The sequence below is a fragment of the Pleurodeles waltl genome, chromosome 3_1 (assembly GCF_031143425.1).
Source record: "Pleurodeles waltl isolate 20211129_DDA chromosome 3_1, aPleWal1.hap1.20221129, whole genome shotgun sequence".
In the NCBI taxonomy this organism is placed as follows: domain Eukaryota; kingdom Metazoa; phylum Chordata; class Amphibia; order Caudata; family Salamandridae; genus Pleurodeles; species Pleurodeles waltl.
The window spans coordinates 1,300,809,090-1,300,829,275 of record NC_090440.1 but is presented as its reverse complement, the minus strand read 5'-3'; the positions used below and the strand labels follow the sequence as shown (position 1 = coordinate 1,300,829,275).

The window sequence follows — 20,186 nt, the reverse complement described above, 5'->3', positions numbered from 1 at the left end:
AATATGCTTCAATGGCTGAAAGTATATAAAAAGCACACAGTCCCATGAGAAGTTCATTTTGCAAATGCTTAATTGAAATAATCTTGACCGTACCTATTGCTCAAAGTGCATATGCTTTATTAACAATTATAAGTGCCTTTACACATGGTTGCTATTGATTTTTGCATTTATCCCTAAAATGATGTTGTGACGTGGTTTGTTGATCTTGACCTCTTTAAGGGGGGGCGTGTTCAGAGGTGATTACACAATGTCATCAAAATATATTTCCATCAACCTTATGTATATTTGTAAATGCATAGTACTGAGAAGTGTGTGTATGTGTGTAATAAATTATATATATGTTTTCAAACGAAACAGCACAGACTAGGCAATAAGTTATTGAGTGTTATTATTGGGTACTAGTGAATGGCGATTACTAGTTCACACCACCTCCCTTGAATAGGCATTGGACTGCTCTGCTCTGCTGCCCTGAGAGAGTCAAGTACAACATCAGGGCGTTTGGTTCCAGGGGGAGAGCCAATGTGGACTCATTAGTTTTGCAGGCTGTACAGCTAATGGCGCATTTCCTTACAGCATTGAACTGCCATATCTTTAATTTAGGCAATAAAGTCTTATTTTGCCCCAGGTCCAAAAACGACCAAAACATAGAGCCTTTAACTTAATGCACCTTCCTACCCACCTAGCTCATCAATACTTAGATACACACAAACGCAACATGTTTGGAGAACATGGACTGAAAGGTGGTGCATTTGTTAAAAATGTTCTTGCTTGAAATGAAGGATAGAAAGAATGACCGGTCCCTTGCATAAACCCAGCTGCTTTGAAAGAAAGATAGATAAACTGGTGCATAGGTAGCCATTGCAGCTCCCTCCACCTGTCCAGCATGTGAGCAGACTTTTGCATATCAAGTAGCTACAACGCCCTAACTATATTGCAATCTGGCCTCGGCTTTTGCTGGTAACCCCAAATAGAAAACGTGCAGCAGGCTAATCTGGAGAGGACCATACACCATTAGTTCTTTGAGAAATTCAGGAAAGGACTAAATTTCTCTAAGCTCTCCAGCACAGGAAACAATATGTTCACACCCCCGAATTTGAGAATGTAATGATGGGTGTGAAGCAATCTGCTTAAGTAGATTGCTTAATACTCCAGAGAGAGGAAGAGAGGAAGACCACCTACTTATATTCATCCATCAACGTGCTACCTCCATCGCCCCAGGGAACAAGGGGACCACTTTATCGACCTCCTTCATTTGGAGGTGATGGGACATTTTGAACTCACTTGGTGTCCTGCCTCATGGTGAACTATCTCAAAAGAACCCTCTAATTGTAGTATTGGTCCATAAAACAGTTGCTGCTCATGTATCTTCTCTTTCTCAGAAAAACTTTGTTAGCAGAGTTTTTTTTTTTTACTCAGGAGATACCATGTTTGATGTTGAAAAAGAAAACCTCAAAAACTTTAGAAGATGGAGTGTAACGGTTATGGTGCAAAATCGAAACAACATAAAAACTGCTTGTCTTATGGCAACAGCATTGAAAAATAGTGAGACTACTTCATTCTAGCCCAGAGACAATTAGGACTCATACTAAGACCTCATCCTTGAAACAATTGAAGCATGCAGCTAGAACTCTCATACGCTGAAGTAAATAGTAGGGCCAAACTAAGATGTTACAGCACTTTCAGCCACTCTAACGCAACTGAAAGGAAAGATCCTGTTGAACAGTCATCCCGGTGTAGAAAGAGAATGATTGACATAGCAAGTAGCCACTTGTTCCACCTCACTCTTTTGGGATGGATTCTATGTCGACATTGTTGATGGCCTTTATATCCCCATTTGAAAAAGTTGAATCTTGGACTAGCCATTTAAATGGTGGAGTGTTATTATTTTGTCTAGCACACATTACGAATTAAATGTAACAGTCGAACAATTGTTTAAACCACTAGAAGCATGGAATGGCATTCCAGGGCTTAAAGGCCTACAAGCTGAAATGGTCTGATATTGCAAGACCCCTGGACCATGCATTAATGGAACTAGAATTCAGATTAGCATAGTCAGATGGTACAAAAGGTTAACAACATACAATTGAAAGTACTGTGGCAGGCTTGTGATCAGGCGCTGTCAGCAACATAAATAAAAGTGTAGAACATGAACAGGTTCAAGCTTTGCCATCAGACAAAGAGACAATAAGACAAGCACTGTAATGTCCTTGTTGAACGTACAATAGTCAAGCCTGCACAAATGTGGCTGGATTTGAAGTCCTTCTTTTTATACACATCTTGACTAATACCATAGCTTTCAGTTGATCCAATGTGTTTTAGTTAATTTTCGTGCAACCCATGTTTTGCAGCCACAAGTATTAAACATTCTGGGTGAACTAGCAGGACCACTTGTTTATAAAGGGTGATATGGATCTAAAAGCTCCAACAGGCTTTGTTCTGTTAGCTATATAAAAAAGAAAAACCAGGACATTTTACCTCCAACTTCTATATTTTCTTGACTTATAGAGGGTGCTCCCATGTGTCTTGACAAAGGTATACTTCTTGATGAGCTCTAACTAGATCAACACACATGCTTAAGTGGTTGCTTTTATTCATTCCAGCTTGGAGTGGGTGGTAGTTTACCAATCCAAAGCTGTAGCACTGTGCATGGAGTGGTAAAAGGCTTTTATCGCGTTTCAGCCCAGCTTTGATGGCACTTGCTAATCCTAGGGTTAACGATTTTTCTGTAAAAATGGCAAAAGGCTTTGTCACTTTCTAACTCGGCGTGGGTGGCATTGTGTTAATCCTATACTTAAATACTGTGCTAGAAAAACAGATATTAGAGGTGAGCAGATTCATAGTGTATGTGCTGTTTTAGGGTGCTCCATATAAAGAAGCTGTTCTCCGCCTAAACTTGTGAACTACACAGAGTTCTCTGCTTACTTTTTTGCATAATGTATACAACACTCTAAGCATGAAAACATATTGTCTTGAAATATATTACTATTTTTCAATGTCCTTCTCTTTTCGAGGAAAAGAGACACCATGTTTTTTGAAAGGATCCTCTCAGCAGAATAGCAAACTGATTGTGTAAACATAGTGTCTTTCCATTTGCAGCTTATTTCAAGTTCAACATTATTTATATCAAAAACAAAGTGCAGAAAGTTAAAAGGTTTGGGCTTTTACTATGTTAAGAACCGTACATTTACAACAAAGCCATGGAGAATGCAACCCTTGTGATTTTTATTAAAACAGCATGCTTGTAATTTAGCACAATCTTAATAAGCAGCTATTTCTCCTCCACAAAATGTTACCTTTGGCTGGTAGTTCTATGTAGTCCAAAATTACTGTACCAAGTTTATTTCACCCTGCCACTGTTCTCAGAATGCCGAAGAGTAGCTTTATAAACAGCCTGAAACCAGTGATAATATTTTCTTTGAAGGACTAACTGACCTGCTTTTTGACTTTTGACAACCCCCAATTTGTTTTCCTTGCTCGTCCGTCCTAGTTAGCTCTATTGTGCATCTTCCCAAACATACCTATGTTATGTTTATTATTGCTTAGTATGATCAACTTTAGGTTAGTGGCGGAAGACACCTGCCGAGCTGTGGCTTATTTTGTTATCTGTTGAGACAAGAGTACAGTAGTTTCTCAATGTAATGCCGGTAGCAAATAATAAACTGGTGTGAAATGGTAAGCTAATGAAGACTGCAAACTAAAGCAAAACCCACCTTCAGACCAGGGATCCAAATATAGCAGATTCCCAAACAATGAATAAATAATAGCAGACAGCCAATAGTGAAAGAAACAAAATCAAATCTGTAAAATGTCAAACTATATAACAAAGATATCTTATTTTATTAAACACCCAATATATTCATTGATATGATTGTAGATTTTTATTTTTTTTGTAAAATGCACAAATGTGCTGTACCTCCTGGGACAGAAAATACAAATAAAATGAATAACAGTCACACAATCTCAATCCTACAGAATAATTTACAAACTGGACAAAACAATAAATAATCATAACATGTACAGAAATAAACATATAATACGCTCCCATTAGGAGGGTCTGGTCCTCATAAGTTAACCCAAAGTGTTAATAATTCTTCATTATTCACAATTTAAATGTCCAAAAAGGAGATGTTTAGCATGATTGTTAAAGAAATCTTCTATTTTCATTATGATATTTATATTTTTCAGAACTTTTCTTATTGGTTGATGTAAAATGTTCTTAATTCGCCATGATTCCCAAAGCAAACAAATAACTAGGAGAAATAGTCCAAAGAGACATCTTTGTCCAGGTCAGTAGTGCTGACGCGCGTTGCGGTGAAAAGTGGCAACAAGGGGTTACTCACCTTCTTCGGGGCACATATTCAATTGTTTATAGCCATCCCAGGAGAGGCTATAATAATCAAAAAACAAATACCTACAATATAGAAAAAAATGCTTATACCTAATGGCTTGATAAAACAAGAATAATAGAAAGTAAGGATAAAGAAAATCAAGAAAGAAAGAAGAAAAAAAGAAGAACAGAAAATAGTATTAGATAATAGTCAGTGCCATTGACGCTGATGGTATTCATGCAGAAAAAAGCTTACGCCATGTAAGCATATTTCCCAACTGTATTTATATTTGCGCCAAGTCATGTGAGGATAAAAGTTTTATATTTTCCCTTGTTGAAATTCAAAAAATGAATTAGTATAATGTGCTTGTACGTGGTCCAAATAGATGTGTCCACACCAAAGAAAAGCAAACGTATGTGTTATTAACACCTCCATAAGAGTGAATTCCTTCTCAGAAGGCACTTACTGATAATCAAGGGGCTCATAGAGCGCCAATCCTATTTACACGATAAAGAGTTCCTTATGTTGGTCTCATCAAATATCCGGGTTCCTTGTGTGAAAATAAAGAAAACGCAAGAAAACGGGCACATAAGAAGGATTGAATTTCCCCAGAAAAACGTAGATTCATCGATCTGGTTACAAACTATTTTAAAATAAATGTCCTGCCAAATCCTTTCCTCTGTTTTCCCCCGGTCCACTGTATCAGCAATTTAAACGATGCCAGTATTATTCGTCCTCACCGTCCTCTTCCTGACTACTTGTTTGACAACAATATTGGAAAACACAAACGTAAATAAGGCCCTTCCGATTTTCAGTCTTACAAATTTTCAGTCGAAACATGCTGCTGTAGACCTTCTGGGCAAAGTTCTTACATTTGGCTCTAGTCAGAGGATAAATAAGTTTGAAATAATGAAAGATATTCAGGCCTTTTTCCGTAAAGTCATACTTAAGAAATTCTTTCAGAACCGGGAAATTACTGACGATCGGAGTTTGGTGGCTTTTAAACCCCAGTCTACTTTTACTCCGAATCTAGATCAAATCCGCCCTGAAGTAAGTGTATTTGAAAGAACAGTAAAATCAAACAAGTACTTAGATATGTTCTGGCCTCCAGCCCCAATCTCACATTAGAGCAGACTGAAGGTGTAAAGGATCTTCAGCAAAATAAAATCATCATAGTGAAACCATGTGACAAAGGGGGAGGAATTGTATTATTGGATACAGAGCAATATAAACAAAAAATTAAATCTATGCTCTCAGTTCCGGAACATTACCAAAAAATGAGCGACAACCTGAATGTACTTGTTTGTCGTAAGATTCAGACAATATGTGAAAGGGGTATTTTGAATGGTATTATCTCCAAGTCAGATGCTGATTTTCTCATGGTTAACATTCTTAAACTGCCTGTAATTTATTGGTTCCTGAAAACCCACAAACAGGTTGACAACCCTCCCCTTAGACCTATTGTATCTACTATTGGATCGGCGACTGAACCACTGTCTAAATACATTGACTTTTTTTTCAAGCCTTTGATTGCCAAATTTCCATCTTATATTAAGGACACAGGGCATATGATAATGAAAATAGAGGGACTTTAATTTAATCCTGATAGTTCTTTTTTGGTCACATTGGACATTGAAGTGTTGTATACCAATATTCCACAACAAGAAGCTTACAATGCAGTTCAACGGTTACTGATTGAGGAGAGTACCAATGTTCCTGTTGACTTTGTTTTGAGTTGTCTTAAAATAGCGCTAGAGGATAATTTCTTGGATTTGATGGAGACGTATACAGACAAATCAAGGGAGTTAGCATGGGAGCTACATGCGCCACAAGTGTGGCAAATATTTATATGGGTCTCTTTGAAACCAAGTACATATACAATGAAATTGCTCCATTTTTTAAAAATAGTATCCATTGGGGTTGCTATATTGACAATATTTTCTTCATTTGGGAGGGAGACGAGGACCATCTTCGGAAATTCATTGAGTGGCTCAACTTATGTGATGATAACCTTAAATTCACTCCTCATGTCAACAATCTGAAGGTAGAATTTTTAGATATTCTCATATTTGAGGTAGAGAGACACCTCCAAGTGACTTTGTATACAAAACCTACTGCTAGAAACACATTATTGCATTTTGATAGCTACCATCCTAGCTGCCAATGACAGAGCATCCTGTTTAGTCAGTTCCTCAGGATTCAGAGGAATTGCAGCAACATAAGTGAATATGATAGAAATGCTAAGATAATTAAGGAAAATTTCCTTCTGAGAGGGTCCCTGTATAGGGTAGTTCGGGATGCATATAAAAGGCTAAATATTACGATCAGGATACCCTTCTTGAATCACATCAAAAAAATAAACATTCTAGGATGGTGTGCGTCATTAGACATTCTAACATCAATAACAAGATCCAAGGAATCATTAATACATATTGGAACATTTTGAACACCCCCCTCTCCCTAGACCTATGTTTGCATATAAAAGAAACTCCAATTTGCGGGATAAGTTGGTACATGCAAGGTTTATGAGAGACAATGTCTTTATACAGAAGAGCATTACAGGAACTAATCCTGTTTTGGTTCATCTTCGTTGTGGAGTTTTCCACACATGTACCCAAGCTATTGTATCTGATACTTTTTCAGTACAACAAGAAAACGATACATTTGAGGACCATGACTAACTGCCAAAGCTCTAATATCATATACTGTATTATTTGTCCTCGTCATGTAGTATATGTGAGAGAGACAGGCAGACAATTTAGGGTATGCTTCAGTGAACACAAGTCAGCAATTAAGAACCAACGACTCCAGGCTCTCTTAGTTGACGGTTGAATAGAGAAGGGTCCTCATCAGGAAGAATTGAGGTGGACCATTCTAGAAAAGATTACAACAGTTCAAGGTGACACGGATAAATATAGAAGGAAAAGAGAAGTTTTTGGGATTTATTTTTTAGATACAGTACATCAAGGACTCAATGACAAAATACCGTGGGAGAATGCTTTCCTTTGTTAGGTTAGCTGTTCCTTTACAGGTTTAATGAATACAGAATATATTGAAATATTTCTAAATTATTTTTCATTATATTAATTTTTATTTCTATATGGGGACATACGTCCTCTGTATTGATATTTGCAGTTTCTTTTTGTAATTTGTATTTGTATGTATATTTGTTGATACATAGATTTCTTATATGTTTTGTTGGTTGAGGACCTCTCAGTTGCCTCCAATACACATAATTGCCATACTGCCATTTGGGCTTTTGCATTCATCAACAAATACTTATATCCTTTTCCTTTTGATAAAGGCCATATGAACAGCTAGTTGGATTGGTGGAACATTTTATTATGTTGGGTTTGTCCACTAACAGTTCTTCCTTTAGACAACATTCCAATGTGACACCCATGTATTCTGACTATACATCAGACATTATTGTTGTCCGTTGTTTATTGTATTGCTGACTCGCTTTTCTTCATGATTTTTTGCACTACTGGCGTTTTCCAGCCGCTACTAGGCTTGTGGAATCTTTGTCCGTATCGCAAATAAGTAGTCAGGAAGAGGACGGTGAGGACAAACAATACGGGTATCGTTAAAATTGCTGACACCAATAGTTCTTCCTGTAATAATATTCCAATATGGCGCCTCTGTGTTCTGATTGTACACCGGACATTTTTGTTGTTTGACGTCTATTGTATTGCTGACTTGCCTTTCTTTGCGAGCCTTCACACTTTGACGAATAATACGGGCATCGTTTAAATTGCCGATACGATGGACCAGGGAAAAAAAGAGGTAAGGATTTGGCAGGATGTATAAACAAATTTAAATAGTTTGTAACCAGATTGACAAATCCACATTTTTCAGGGGAAATTCAATCCTTCTGGTGTGCCAGTTTTCTTGTGTTTTCTTTATTTTCACACAAGGAATCCGGATATTTGATGAGACCTACGTAAGGAACTCTTTATTGTGTAAATAGGATTGGAGCTCTATGAGCCCCTTGGTTATCAGTAAGGGCTTTCTTTAAAAGGAATTTACTCTTAGGGATGTGTTTATAACACACAAGTTTGATTTTCTTTGGTGTGGACCCATCTAGTGGGACCATGTACAAGCACATTATACTAATTCATTTTTTGAATTTCGTCAAGGGAAAATGTTCAACTTTTATCCTCACCTGACTTGGCGCAAATATAAATACAGTTGGGAAATATGCTTACATGGTGTAAGCTTTTTTCTACCATCAGCGTCAATGGCACTGACTATTATCTCATAATACATTCTGTTCTTCTACTTTTTTTCTTGATTTTCTTTTTCTTTAACCGTACTTTCATATTATTCCTGTTTTATCAAGCCAATAGGTATAAGCAATTTTTTCTATATTGTAGGTATTCGTTTTTTTTGTAATTATTATAGCCTCTCCAGGGATGGCTATAAACAATTGAATGATATGTGCCCTGAAGAAGGTGAGTGACCTCTTGTGGCCACTTTACACCGAAAACGCGTCAGCACTACTGACCTGGAGAAAGACGTCTCCTTGGACTATTTCTCCTTGTTATTTGTTTGCTTTGGGAATCATGGCCAATTAAGAATATTTTACATCAACCAATAAGAAAAGTTCTGACAAATATAAATATCATAACAAAAATGGAAGATTTCTTTAACAATCATGCTAAACATCTACTTTTTGGACATTTAAACTGTGAATAATGAAGAACTATTAAGACGTTGGGTTAACTAATGAGGATCAGACAGTCCCAATGGGAGAATATTTTAGTTTTATTTCTGTACATGTTTATTTATTGTTTTGTCCCGGTTGTATTTTATTCTGTTTGATTGAGATTGTGTGATTGTTATTCATTTTACTTGTATTTTCTGTCCCAGGGGATACAGAACTTTTTGTATTTTACAAAAAAAAAAATCTACAATCATATCAATGAATATATTAGGTGTTTAATAAAATAAAATATCTTTGTTATATAGTTTGATACTCTATAGATTTGATTTTGTTTCTTTCACTATTGGCTTTTTGCTATTATTTATTCATTGCTTGGGATTCTGCTATATTTGGAACCCTGGTCTGAAAGTGGGTTTTGCTTTAGTTTGCTATATTTTTCCCTGTCCCACTTCAGCCTGTTGTATTTTGTGGGAGCCTTTGTTTTTTTTTAAGCTAATGAAGACTGTGCATGGAAAGTTGTTAGTGTCTGTAGGACTGTATGTATGCAACAATATATGTCTGAGATGGTTGTATATATGGGGTGAATACAGTGATGCGTGCCCCTAAAGGCAAGGAAGCAGCATGATCTCAAAGATTCAAACATGATAAAACAAAATGTGAGGTCCACTTTGTGGTAATTTAATGTAAAAAGAAAGTGGAAGAGTCACAGTAACTGGAAACAAAAAACAGTAAATGAATAGCACAGAATGAAAGTGAAGAAAATGAAGTTCAACTGGAGTAAAGTTAAAGGACTGGCATGCTTAATGTTAGTTATAAAAGAATGAGCTAGGTTTTTGGATAAATATTGTTTATATAGCAAAGTGCACATTTAGTTGAGGAAAGCAGCAAAGTCACGTATTACAATAGTGAGCTCGTTTATGTCCCCTGCACATGGATCATAATTAGAAACGTTCTTAGTCACATCAGACTCCTAGTGGGACAAAAAATCGACCATTGTGGAAAGGAAAAGGGTAAGACCATAGTAGTGCAGGAATACAATAAGTAGACATGTAGAATAAATAATACTTGGGAAAGTGTCTATTGTGTATCTCATTAGAAAGAGCACTTCGAGAGTACAACACATGTCCATATGTTTCATATGGTTTAGGGACTTTTGCACATAAATAGGGATCATTAATGGAGTAAGTACAAGCCAACAGAAGCATAGTGGAAAAAAGATGAACGCCAAGCATAATTACAAATAGAGAAACTGTTATCGAGTTGAAGGCAATGCAAATATTGCAAAAATATCTCTTGAGTACAAATCAGAAATAGACGTCAAAAATACAGTCACTCACTTTTTCCATCTGCCAAATTGACCTCCATAGAAGAGTTCACATGCAGGTGCTGGTATTCTGACACCTGCTTCTGAAAAAAATGTCAGGTCCCTTCCTCTATTCTTTTTATTTATTACAACAACGTTTTGAAAGACTAATGCAATTTCTACTTCTAACAGAAAACCCAAACAGTATTATGTACCACTTGTAAACTAATTGTGTTAGATTATTCCATAAGGGCACACAGTCATAGCAAGAAATATTGTCACAAACACTTTTACTTTTTTGTTCCTCTACTAAACGCACCAAGAAAGAGACAATGAGTGTCTTTAGTCAAACTAACAATTCACAGAAGTATTTCAAGAAAAAAGCACTATCTGAGTTTTAGAGCTCATGCATGTCTTTTTTAAAGACAAGGATAGACTTGAAGACATTTTAGAACTTCTTACAAATCATAAATGATGTAAATCTTTTGAGTGTAAAACGGCAATCCTATTGTTTGTGATGTAGCTGAAGTATTATTGCTACCTTTGACGTCAGAGTGACCATCTACATGTGACCATATTTGAATTTTAATGTGTGAAGTTCTAAAACGTTAACTGTGAAGTGGTGCAATGAAAGCCCATGTTAAGGTGCATCCACTGTAGACTAGTGATCTCATGTGATGAGGAAGAGCTATATAATCTAAGTATAATCATTTAATTTGATTCCATGTGTTTCCTAGTATTAAATTATAATTGCACCGTTTATATGTGCTTTCATTGAGAAGAATGAGGTATGTTATTTTATTTCTCTTCTGCTTTAGTTAGCCATATTGTTTTGCTAGGCCTCAGATTTTCAGAAACGTGAGAAAGCTATTTTGTTTTGCTAACGTGTCATTTCTTTACAGATGTCATAAAATGATAGTTTGGAAATAGATGTCCTATTGTCTTTTTCATAGAATGACTGAGGAAACCTTGTAATTGGAACACTAAGAGACTGAGAACATTAACAGTTTACATACTATTGCAAAGTTGTACAGGAGAGCAAAGATGAATGCCTTCCCATGATGATAGTAGAAATCTCTCCTGATGTTACAGATGCATGCCGCCTGGTGGACTATGATTGAATAATTAAACCTTCTGATCCACGTGGTGTGATGAATGGACAAATTATCTTTCACTTTGGACTTTAATTTACCTTTCCCCAGTTGGATAGGCAGCAGATTCCCATTGGACTTTGGGAGGTTCTTATCTCTTTGCCCTTGCCCCTCACCTTCCTAATGTTTACTGAGAAAAAACTTAAGCCATGATTTAGAAGTCGGCAGAGGGGTTACTCTGTCCAAACGGTGACAGATACCCTGCGCACCAAAATCTAAATCCTATTCTATCCTATATGATTTAGATACCGGCAGACAGGATATCTGTCCTTGTTGTGCCAGAGTAACCCATGTGTCGAGTTCTAAATCAGGCCTTATATTTTTTTCCTGATCTATGGAAGACACTTGAACGCGCTTTTGAAATGCTTTCACCTTCCCTTTTTTGACAATTTTAGTTAGCTTTATCCTGCCCCAGATGTCATTTTTCCAAATTCTTTTTGTCCTTATTTCCTTTTTAATTTTTGTTCCCATGTTTTGTAGCCCAGCAAGTCAGTTAGCGATTTGTCACTTTTTCTTTGCTTAGCTCGGCTTAGTTGTGAGTGATAATTCCATGTGCAGTGCGCCTGGCAGAAGAGTTCTTATTGGTGGCGAGTGACGACTCACTAATCAATAGGAAACATGATCTAGGCATGCCAGTGTATTCTGACTGAGCACACTTGCTGCAGCACGGCTCGCTACAGTCAACTCCTTGTAGAGTGCCAGTGCACCTCAAGGGTGGTTCCAGTGCGCCTCGAGGGAGGTCCCACTATAATAAGCGTGACTAATGCATTTTAGTGCGGTGATGCAGGCACCAGCACTAAAATGCGTTAGTTTACCTCCTGATGGGTGGTATTTGGCAGGGCTCGTAATGTACCTCGGATCACACTGGGTGATGTTATTTGTGAGAGCACTTGATTAAGTGCCTCATAGGGGAAGTAGGTGTTTAGATCCAGCACAAGTTGATGTTTTGTGTGAAGTAAGACCTGGATTTTGTGCATCCTGAGAGCACCCAATGTGCAGTTCAGAAGCATAGAGCTATGAGATTTCTGGGGATATATGAGGGACATGGTGAACCACAATAGAGAAATGACGTTCATATACCCCAAGTCATGTATGACTCTATTAGCTGATCTGTTTTTTTGGCCATGAGCTTTTGGAGGGTTTTGGTTTTAAGCACATTCTAATAAAGATAAAAGTGAAACTACAAAAACCGGAATGAATGCATGGATAATTAAGTCGGCTGAAAAGTCTGAACTGTTGCACATGATGTAGGGCACATGGCCAACATGGATGGGAAAAAAATTAGAAGACCTACATTTCTTTTATGTCAAGTTCACTGTTTATTTCTGGTTTTAGGTTTTCTCCTTAACAATTTCCTTTTAATGACTTTAATTACGACTTGGTCATTATCTGATACACTTCCTTCTTCCCTTGTTTCTATGACAAACTCTAAGACGTGGATGTCTCCTTGGATGTGCTGCAGTATATTCCTTCACAGGATTATGCATTAAAGGGGGTCAATGCATCTTTTGCCGTTGAGTGTGGACACAACGGCATCAATCCACAACAAATAAGTTAAGAATGACAGCATGTCCAATGTGGCCACTCAAGGAAAGCTCCAGTCTGAAATAAAGTCCAAGGGTTTTTATTGCAGATTAAGGCTCAGGGTAATGTGGGTAATTCTGAAGAAAAGACTGTAAAGATACAAAATCATGATAGGCTGTCTAAACCTCCTAATAAAGTTCAAACTAACTAACATCAAAAAGATTAAACACTGAATCAGTGCTACACATATCAGCAATTAGAAAATGTGAAAAGGAAGAAACACACACATTATCTAATTCTGTTAATCATTTAGCATTTTAAATTCTACAATTTAGTAACCTGGGTAAGAGGTAACCATAGGAATTAGCAATTCCATGGTAACATATGCCGAGATAAACACGTGGGGAAAAAAGACAAAAAAGCACAAAAATACAAAAAGAATTTGGAAAAATAAATCTAGGGTAACAGGTCACTACCTAAGGTTGACAAAAAAGTAAGTAAAAAAAAAAAGGGAAGTTGTCAGCATTTCAGAAGCTTGATCAAGAGTTTTCTTCTCTGGTTCAGAGGAAACATCTCTAAGTCTCAGCAAAGCATTTTAAAGGGGTAGGGGTACAGAGGACTGTACCTCTCACAGTCCAAGGGGTTCAGCAGGAAAGGTAGGGTGAAGCAGGACTGACCAAAAGGGAGTGCGAGAGGGAATGCTGCAGTTGGGTGTGGAGAGAAACTGCCACTGATCCAAATGCGGAACGGTATATTAAAGTTCAAAGTGCAACATCATTTGGCCATCCATCACTCCACATGATGCAGAAGGTGTAAATGTCCAATGGATGCCAGTCGTGCAAAACAGAACTGCAGCATCGATGAAAATTCACATTACCAACATGTACAGAACCTCCACCTTGCCACATTAGTGCAGGTTTGAAACAAATGTATACATAGTCCATTCCACAGTTCCTGAATGTACTGTGCTCAAGGTTACTTTCTCAGAATTCCTATGTGTAAAACAATAGAACATCTATTATCAAGCTAACATTCTCATGGGAACCAAGTCTGAAAAAAACGTTCACGATAACAAGAATGACTAAACAATTTCTGCCCAGTCAGGAAACAGGGCCTTGCAGGCCTCACTTAGGCTAAGCAGAGTGAATTAAAAGTGCATATTCAATTTTGACATTAAGGCATACTTAACATTTAAAATGATAAATTCAACATTAATAAGCTGTGTCAGTGTTCATGTTTCATTAGATTTAAAACAAAATTATTCTTTTAATACATTTCAATGAATATGTGCAGAACTACAATGTTCAACTTTTGCATGTACCATTTTAAACTTTTCTCTCTTAAAATCATTGTCATTTTAGTACAAACTATTAATTAACACCATTAATTATAACACGGAAATGAATTAATTGATTATACATGAAGTTTAAAGGGTATACTACATGCTTCTTAGTAAACTATTCTACAGTGAATGCACGTTAATATGACTTTTGGTGCACCACTTTACATCTAAACTATTAGCACTTTGATTAACAAACTGCATAAGTTGTCACATATAGACGATCACTGTGACATCAGGGGCAGTACTAACATTTCTGCTACATCAGTCGTGTTAGGCTTAAAGAGGGCTATGATGTGTCCAGGCAAATTGAATCCCTATGACCTACTAGCCATCCCCCAGCATCAGAATTGTGAGTAGGCCGAGGTCATCTATTACACAGGCGTTCTCACACAAATCCCCTATTGTGAGGTTTCATTATTTATTTTTTAAGGTTCCACTTTCCTACAAAATTTCAGTTGTGGGAAACTGGTTTAAGAAGTGCATATGTAGTTGGAACTGTGAATTTCCTCTGTCACAGCTACTATGCATTTTATTCTCTATACAGTGCCTTTCAGGTACATTGCATGGCTTTTGTTTGTTTGAAATCGGCACCTACGTTTTGCATGCAAAAGACATTTTGTGTAATATTAATTTTTATAATTCACCTAAATATTATGCATAAGAGGACAAGTGGGTTACCAGAGATCATATTCAATCAGATTTGTTTTACTCAATAAATGTAACAAAAATGTATCTTATTCTGCATGACAAAATATGAACCAGGCCTACTGATTACCCTAAAAAAACATATAATATTTTGGATTGCATTCGGTTGAGGATAGGTTTTAGTTTATTTCCGTTGAAAACTCATATTAATGGTATAAATCGTCTTTATCCCTGTCTTGTCAGACCAATAAAAGATGTTCTTACCCAGAACATACGTAAACCTTGATCTGACAGGTACAGGAACTATACCTGTACAATGTACCACTAACGCTCCATAATGTCCATGCGTAAACCACCATATCTTTTAAGTGTGCTTAAACACATTATGCCTTTTTTTTATTCCAGTTTTTATTTGGACTTCTAGAACATTTTTACAAAAAAATGCTCTTCTCTTATATCACATTCATTTAAAATAAGTAAAGTAAGCAAAATTAGGTTTATATTGTATATTCTATTCAATGGTTAATAATTATAATACTTTCTCCAAATCTTAAAAATTGTAAGAGCTGCACTATTTCCTGTTACATACACATTTTCTTATTGACTTATAAAGTTTATTTTCATTCACCATAAATTATTATTTCTGATTTGATGTATTATAATTATCATTAGGACATTGCTATTAAAGTCTAAAAGAAATTCCCCAAAAAGTGCAATATTCTAATTGTTTGCTTGTTCTCTGTTTTTTAGGAGCTTGGCAGCGCCAGAACCATTGTTTCAAGATGTGACTATGTAGAAAACCTGATTAAAAAAGGTTGCACTGAGGAGTACATTGAAAATCCCACTAGCAGGGTAAACATAGTGAAAAATGTTTCCCTGAGTAGCAAAGGATCCGGTGCCACTCACTCTGATGTGACCCAGATGGTACCTCAGAAGATCTCCCTGAGCCTGCGGCCTGGTGAGTTTTGCTCCTTACAACCATTGATAGACCTGAACGTCTAGCATTGAGGAAGGAAGATAAAGGGACACCACTGTTCACAAGCCTAGACTTGTGGACCATTTCTGCGCATTTATCAAATAGAGAGGTGATGCTTCTTTCAAGGTGGCCTATTGTCAGAGCCACTGGAATTAGCTGGAGAGTTGACTAAATTATGCGCACAGTGTTGCACATTTTGTGATAGTATTACTTAATTATTTTGGCATTGTTACACGTTAATATAATCTGTGTAACAATTTCTCTTGATTAGTACCAGTTCAACGCCCAGATTCAACAATAAGCAACTGAAAGGTGACCAGTCAACCTTTGCGAAAGGTCTGCCCCCTCATGGTAATACGTATCTCATGTTTTAAGTAACGTTTTTTATGCAGTTGAGCTAGGCACACTTTTTTTAAGATCTGCAAATTATGCAGCAGATACTGGATTATGTGGCAAATAGATAATTAAGCTGAAAACTCAGCAGCTGCCGAACCGCATCATTTCAGTGGACCGGCCAATTGTAAAGTCTTTCAAAAATACATGCTGTTAAATAGTTATTAAATTATGTGTGGTTCATTGCTTAGTTGGTAACAATAATGGGGTCTATTCACGAAGGTACATTTGCCTTTGAAAGTAGTTATAACTAAATTTACCTTGGTTACCCTTGCCCGGAAGTTACAAAGGGATTGGTGGCAGGAGCAAAGGGTGCCTAGAACGCTGCCATGAGTACGGAGCTCTCCATACTCTTAATTCCCATAATATGGGTGGAATTTAAGGCATTCCTGGGTGTTCCAAGTCGTCAGTGGTCTTGCGAACTTGTGAACGCCCACACACAAGTATTTCTGTGGACGTTCATAAACTGCTTCCCTTCAGCTTTTGCAGCCTGGAAAGAGTTATGTGTTTACTTCTGCTAAAAGTTGTCGTAAAACCCCTTCCAGGGTGGGAAGGGAAATGATCACCTAGTGGCAATGTAGGGGATGGTGTTTCTCCAGGTGAAACATATTTTCCCTGCCAAGGGAAAAAAAAAAAAAAATGTGCATTTACACTGTGGAATCTATTCATCTTCCTCAGATTTCCCAACCTTGGAGCACTCAGTGCAGGAAAATGCATGCGCAACAAGAAACTCATATTTTCCCAAGGAATCTACATGGAAACCTGTGCCAGGTACAGCGTTCCATGTGGATTCCTTGAAGCGTTAATGAAATCCAAAAAGTTGAAAATCTACACTCTGATTAAATGTTAATCTATGAACCTGTCTGACTAAGTATTTTTTACCCATGATTCTAATTATGTATTCTATGTGCATATGTGTGTGTATTCATGTGTGTGTGTGTACAAATATATATATATATGTGTATGTATGTGTATATGTTGTTTCTGTGCCTGGCATGTTTGTGGATCATTGCATGGCTCCTGGTTTTTTGGGTTGTTATACTAGATATCTACGAATTTTTGCTCTCTTTTTATCACACTTATCTTCTCATCACTCTTATGTCATGTCTCTATCAAACTATCCTCCATTCTCACTCGGACTCATCCCAAATCCCTTCGACCACTTTCATCTCCTTAATATCTCTGCCTAAGCTCTTCCCTGCACCTCCACATCTAACTCACCAAACTTCACTCTACCTCTGTGACCTCCCACACAACCCTACTAAATACTCCTGCATTCATCTCACCCTGCTACTATGCTCTCCCTAACCCTTCCACATCCTCTTTCCCCTCCGCTCCCCTTTTATTCATCTCAAGCCTTTGGATTGAGTAAATGAAGGATAAACTCCCAATTAACACTTCTGGATTTCTTTCCTCCTCCACCCCTCCATTACTCCAGTCAATCTAACTAACAAACTCTCATATCCGCAACTCAAATTAACTCATAATAATACTAAAACTGTACGCCTTATTAAATTATACTAATCCATCACTAATTCTTGTTGGGTACCGGAGTAGCGTGCTACTCATCGAAAAGCGCTTCGACGCCTCGTCAGGGGTAGTAAGCGCTATATAAATACGATTACAATACAATACAATACAATGTAAATTACAGTTTTATAAGTTCCAACAAAGGAAGAGGCCAGAAGTGCTTCTTAGGAGCTGCTGCTGAATATAGGGTTTGTGGAATACTGCCTAGTTTTGACCCCCACCTGGAGCCTCTTTCTTTCACTACCTACACTTCATGTCTTTCTAGGTAGAGCGTACAAGCGCTTTGACCTTTTGTTGGTATTGTGGGCTTTTATCCACACTGTTTGTGGCCTTGCCTTTCAAAATGCCTTTGTTATCTTTGGTAAATGCTTGACGTTTGTCCCTCCTCGGATAGGTTTTGTTACCGCCTTGCAGACTGACCTTGTTACATGGATAATTGCACGATTGCTGATATGTTCGACTGGGAGCACAATTATTTTTCCTTTTGTGTCTCTCCTTCCCAATCATGACAGCAATGGAGCTTTGAATCAGCTGACTTTTGTCTACTAATGTTTTACTTTTCATTTTCAATTTATGTGGCAAGAAAAGTCCAGGTAGGAATTTACAATGCCTATAGCTCTAACTGGAGCAAATGTGAAACCGATTCCATTGGAAATGCTTGTTTATGTTTTGTAGCTTATCTTTCACCCCTGCGTGCTACCATTGTCACTGTCGCTACCTTTCCCTTCTTCCTTTCTGCCCCCTTTTTCAGCATTTTTCTGTGAGTTAAAATCTGATATTGAAAAATAGGTATGGGTCACCAAGATATGTGCTTGTCCCCTTAATATGAAATCAACTATGGAAATTAAGTGCTGGAGTGGTAGTAATCTTAAATAAATAAATATTTTCAGGAGTCATTCCCATAAAAATGCTACCACTCTAACCTTTTTTCCCTAGTTATTTTCTCCACAAAACACTCAGGGCAGTCCAGGCATGAAAACTATTGACACATTTTTCCTTAAAACCCCTTTTCTTATGTTTGTGTCCCATGGCTCCCATTTCATTTAATGTGCAGAAACACCTGTGAAAGTACTGTAGGTCTTGGAAAAACAGTACTACCAGATGGGTGCCTCATGCCACAGAATGGTGTCCAAAAAGACTTAGGCCCTCATTATGAACACGGCGGTAAAAACACTGACCACCAGCGTCCCCGGATCCCCGCATAAAGAACATTCCTGTGGGCCGGTGGGCGGAAACATTGTTTCCGCCCGCTGGCCCACAGGAAGGCCTGGCCGGGACATTGACGGCGGCACCACATGGAGCTGCCGCCAATGCCTCTGTGCAGCGGGTGCAGCTGCACCCATCGCACAGATCACTGCCCAACCTGTGCGATGGGGCCCCCAGAGGTGCCCCGGCGCACCCCTTCCGCCAGCCTTTCCTGCCAGGGAAAGGCTGGTGGCTGAGGAAACATTATCCGAGGGGCAGCACCACTGCCCTGTTGGATAATGTTTACGACTGCCGCCAGGCTGCCTGACGGAGGCAGCCTGGCGGTGAGTGAGGGCTGCCGATGACGACCCTCATGGGTTACATTATATGGCGGTGTGGCCTGCCATGCCGGCTGGCGGTTTTACCCGCCACCGCCGGCATGGCCGGCCACACCGCCACGTTCATAATGACTGCCTTACTGACTGTCATTTTCAAGTGAAGAAAACTAGGATGTCATGGAAAGAATCACACCCAGCTCAAAATTAAATGAGCCAATGTTGAACCAAGTCAATTCATTGATTAATGTTTTGCGTGCAGTATAACTGCAAATTATGTTGACTGGCTAAAGGACTATGTGGGTGTCAAAAAATACTGAAATTCGTACTCTGAAGCAAGCTTGAGTTTTTTGTGTCTTCGCACATAACGTTCATGGGAGTCTTGGCTGTCACTGTTACCGTCTTTTTATTTCCCTTTTACTGTTGCTTCTTGTGTTCCTTAGATTTTACTTGTTAGTAATTGCTATCCACTCAAGCACACGTTAGCTTAGAGTGGCATTCTTCTGTTTTTATTCATTTCCGTATCATATTTTTTCGATTGATTTTGATCAGGTGCCCAGGCTCTGGTCATTTCCGGATTTGTGAAGAGTATCTTCTTCATGCCTCTCCCACTTTAAAATCTATTCTCTTCTCAGAAGCTCCTTTATGGTGGATGCATGAAACTCTGAGTACAGTATCCTTCTACATTTGCAGTCACTGCCATGGTACTCTGCTCAACAAACCAGTTTTATTAATAGTTCTGTGAAATTGTTACTAAAACATTAGTCAGCAATCAATCATTCGTTTTATACTCTTGGTCAGCCCCAAT

At 38.0% G+C, this 20,186-nt stretch overlaps 1 protein-coding gene across 2 annotated transcripts in view; it reads left to right on the top strand.

Annotated features, from left to right (window-relative positions):
- ITGB5 (integrin subunit beta 5) overlaps positions 1-20,186 on the top strand; it is a 626,222-nt gene that overhangs the window by 201,652 nt on the left and 404,384 nt on the right. For both annotated transcript variants that reach the window (XM_069224638.1, XM_069224637.1), the window contains exon 3: positions 15,710-15,917. In XM_069224638.1, coding sequence (XP_069080739.1) covers positions 15,710-15,917 — 208 coding nt within the window. The remainder of the gene's footprint in view (positions 1-15,709; positions 15,918-20,186) is intronic.